The sequence below is a fragment of the Crocodylus porosus genome, unplaced genomic scaffold (assembly GCF_001723895.1).
Source record: "Crocodylus porosus isolate Cpor-Errol unplaced genomic scaffold, CroPor_comp1, whole genome shotgun sequence".
Classification (NCBI taxonomy): Eukaryota; Metazoa; Chordata; order Crocodylia; family Crocodylidae; genus Crocodylus; species Crocodylus porosus.
The window spans coordinates 11,694,261-11,698,423 of record NW_017728928.1 but is presented as its reverse complement, the minus strand read 5'-3'; the positions used below and the strand labels follow the sequence as shown (position 1 = coordinate 11,698,423).

The following is a 4,163-nucleotide window of genomic DNA, read 5'->3' as shown; positions in this document are numbered from 1 at the left end:
CCCCTCTATGCGGCACTGGTCAGGCCACAGCTGGAGTACTGCGTCCAGTTCTGGGCGCCGCACTTCAATAGGGATGTGGACAGCATGGAGAGGGTCCAGAAGAGGCCACTCGCATGATCGGGGGGTGGCAGGGCAGGCCCTATGATGAGAGGCTGCGGAACCTGAACCTGTTCAGCCTCCACAAGAGAAGGAGGAGGGGGGATCTAGTGGCCTGTTATAAACTAGTCAGAGGGGACCAGCAGGCATTGGGGGAGTCCCTGTTTCCCCAAGCACTGCCAGGAGTGACTAAGAATAATGGTCACAAGGTGGCAGAGGGTAAATTCAGATTAGACATCAGGAGGCGCTACTTCACTTTCAGGGCGGCTAGGATCTGGAACCAACTTCCAAGCAAAGTGGTGCTGGCTCCTACCCTCGGTGTCTTTAGGAGGAGGCTGGATGAACACCTTGCTGGGCTCATTTGACCCCAGTGCTCTGTCCTGCTATGGCAGGGGGTTGGACTTGATGATCTGCTCAGGTCCCTTCCAACCCTACCAACTATGAAACTAGATTTGCTGTAATATCATGTGACAAAACTGCAGAGATCTCAGGATGGGGGGGGTGAAGGATATGAACAAATGTGTGCACAGAATTCATGTCAGGCCTCTTGTCATCATGTGGGCTACAGAGAAAGTTGGTTTTTCCTGGGCACAGGGGAACTGTGGATCATGCACTTTCTCCAGTGCCTCACCTTTGCCTTCTCACTAGGTTCTATGACAATGCCATTGGTAGAGTTATTGAGCTCCCTGGAGACAACGCAGAGGAATTCTGCCTGGTCTTCATTTCCATAGTTATAAGATGATCCAATGCTGATGAGCTGAGGAACCGGAAACAACCAAAAGAAGGTAAGGAAGAAATGCAGTAATACATAATAAGCCCTGCTTTGGCCCCAGTGCTGTATAACAAGGAATAACAGGCTGGTTGGGCCCAGTATGAACCAAAGTTTCAACAGGACTAAGGTTGTCTTTGTTACCAGCTTTCCCATGAAATGGTCTGTGCAGCCTAGGTCAGGAACAGGAAGTGTTACACTGCCCTCTGCTGGAAGCTGAACAGCAGGGCAAAATACTGATCACATGCATTTTCCAATTCGGAGAAAAATATCAATCAGAGTTTTTTTAATACATCACCCTAAATCCAAATGTTTAAGGCAGTGGGCTCTCCCAGGCACTGGGGACTGAAAGACTACAGGATGCTTTCCTCAGCTTTCATCTAGCATTATAGGGTGTTTGTGTTTTTCTGTTTTTGTGCCTCATGATTGTGTTGGGGTTAGAAGGGGTGATTTGGGAGGCAACTCAGTAACACCTGGCAAACTACCCTATTCTTTATCAACTTACTTTTTAAGATAAAGGTTGATCAGTGTGAGTGGGGTTATCTGATGTAGGTACTTGTGACAACAAGGGAGTGGACTCTGTGACCAGGGAATTCTCTCTGCTCTATACTTGTAATCAGTGCTGTAGCAAAAGGGAGGGGTGGGGTGAGGTGTGTGTGTGTGTTGGGGGGGGGGGGAAGGTGAGTGCCAAAGCAAAGGGGCACCAACAGGTGCTATGCAGCTGGGATGGGGTGTGGGACGGAGCAGCAAACTCATTTGGGGGCATGGGGATAAAAGAAGGGCAGCTAGGTGGCGGAAGGCCAGGGCTAATGGGGCTCAGCCCCCCACCAAATGCAGGGCAGCCGGTAGGGCTGCAGGCAGCTGCAGCAGAGGCATGTGCACAGCCAGGATCACAGCCTGGCATGTGATCACTGGCCGCCCAGGACGGCAGTCAGGTATCAGCTGATTCTGTGAAGGGGGGCAGATAGAGGCCCCAGTGGTGAGGGGGTCATGCAGAAGCAGGGGCTGGAGTGAATGGGGCCCTGGCTGGGCAATCTGAGCCTAGGTAGCTTGTCTGGGGGGGCTCCCACCATTGTGTGCACCCCAGCAGAGGCCCAGGGGGCATGTGCACCCCCCACCGATCTGTGTGCAGGGCAAGGGGAGGCTGCTGCTGTGGGCTTTGCCCCAGGCACCAAATTTTGTTGCTACAGCACTGCTTATAATTGCACTGAAGCAAAGTACTGGAGTGAAAGGCCTAGCTGGCACTAGCATTTCTCAGCCCCACTCTTTCAGGATGCGAAATCCACAAATGTGGAAAAAAAATGGTAGGAATCTTATGCCCGAGCATAAGACTATGTAAGACTGTTATACATCACAAGGTTCTATAAAGGATTTTGGAAAACAGGAAGCCTTGCCTTTTAACAAGGGACAGATGTAGATTATAAATCTCTCTAGAATAATCAAAGTAGTCTGTGTCATGCTAAGCCTGAAGAAAGAAGAGTCTGTCTCCATCTTCTTTACAATCACCCTTCAGGTACGTGAAGACTTATCAGATCCCCTTGGTTTTATTTAAATAGTCTTAGTTCTTTCAGCCTTTCTTCATGTCATGCTTCCTAGGCCCTTAATCATTTTTACTGCTTTGCACTGGACTCTTTCTGGAGTTAAACTGTCTACATTGTTCTTGAAATGCGGGGCCCAACCTGGACATAATACTCCAGGTGAAGCTTCACCAGTGCTGAATCAAATGCAAGAACCGCTTCCGCTGATTTGCAAGACACTCCTGTTGATGAAATCCAGGATGCTGTTGGCTTTGTTTATTCTGGAACAAGAGCACACTGTTGGCTCATGTTTAACTTATGGTCCACTGTAACCCCCAGGTCCTTCACTGCAGTACTGCAGCCTAACCACTCATTCACCAGTCTGCTTTTGTGCATTCAATTATCTCCCTGCTCTGGTCAGTGCTCAGTGCCTGTGCTAATTATGTCAAGTGTTGTGTGGACATTTGTCCAATTAAAAATGGACTGAGAACCATCAAGCTTCTTTCACAAGGGTTACTACACATTGCTACTACATGGTATAGTAAAAGCCCCGTTTTCCGGCATGAGTGGGGAACAGGGGGTGCCGGTAATTTAAAAATGCCAGTTATCTGAGGCACAGGGGTTGCTGGCTGGACATGGAGTGGGGAGATGGTGGGGGTGGGTGGCAGCAGCTGTACGTAGAGCAGTGGCAGCAGCTGTGCAAGAGCTTCCCCCTCCCCACCTGGCCAGCTGGAAATTCTGGTTAATGGAAGTGCTAGTTAATGAAATGCCGGATAACAGGGCTTTTACTGTAGTACTTTTCAGTCATAATCCAACAAAACTGTATTTGGAAACCTGCCCTAGAAGTGAAGGTGCCATCCTTGGTAGAGTTATTCCTAGCCCTGTGAGTCATTTGGTGTCAGCATGTTTCATTTCAAAAGGACACTGCAGGAAGCAGGTCAGTCTTGGAAGGAAACTCAGCTACAAATCATTTAGATCATCCCTTAATAGGCCATTAATATAGGCCAACCTGGCTGCTGGAGTTCAGAAGTACAAAGGAACTAGGTTTGGATTCTGATACCTATTTGGAGCCGATTTATGCCCTATGTAATTCCACCGACACCTGGCCAGCAAACTAGCAGTGCTGCAAAGGCAGCACGTTCAACACTGGCAGGGAAGAGTATTTCTCACATCACTCAACACCTCATGGGTGGATGACTGGACATTGCTGCTGAACCCTGCAGAAAATCTCATTTCCTTTCTCCTTGGCGCTCTAATTTCTCTTGAATAAAAGCCAAAGATGCATAAAAAAAGTGGGAGGAGGGAAGAGCTTTTCAGAAACCTAACAAGGATACAAAAGGGTTCAAGAAAAATGAACGAACTCTTGCAGATTCAGGAAATGGCTCTTCTTCCCCAGCCAGCTGTTTCATATGGGGCAGGCTGATATCTTACACAGACAGGTTTGTTCGTGGAAGGAGAAACAATGAAATGAGTTTCACTCTCTGTTTAATCTATCCTCCTACTCTGGTCTCATGCCACAGGGCTACATGGATCACTAGTAAGGGGTGTGCAAAACAGGCCGTATTCAATTCGGATTTGGCCTGAATCAGGGACAATGATTGGGATCACTATCCCAATTTGATTCAGCCGAATCAAAATCTGAAAATTCGATGCCGATTTAGAGAATCAGCAATTCAGCCACAGACACAGCTTTAAATGTTTTTTCTACATACCTTGAGATACCAGCATGGCTGGTGAATGCTGCGATGGTCGGGCAGATGGAGCGTCCCACAGGAGCAAGG

General features: G+C 48.4%; 1 protein-coding gene across 1 annotated transcript in view; it reads right to left on the bottom strand.

The window, feature by feature from the left end:
• KCTD2 (potassium channel tetramerization domain containing 2) overlaps positions 1 to 4,163 on the bottom strand; it is a gene marked incomplete at its 5' end in the record, with an annotated part of 15,930 nt that overhangs the window by 4,992 nt on the left and 6,775 nt on the right. Inside the window, one exon of the mRNA XM_019542812.1 lies at positions 728 to 853. Coding sequence (XP_019398357.1) covers positions 728 to 853 — 126 coding nt within the window. The remainder of the gene's footprint in view (positions 1 to 727; positions 854 to 4,163) is intronic.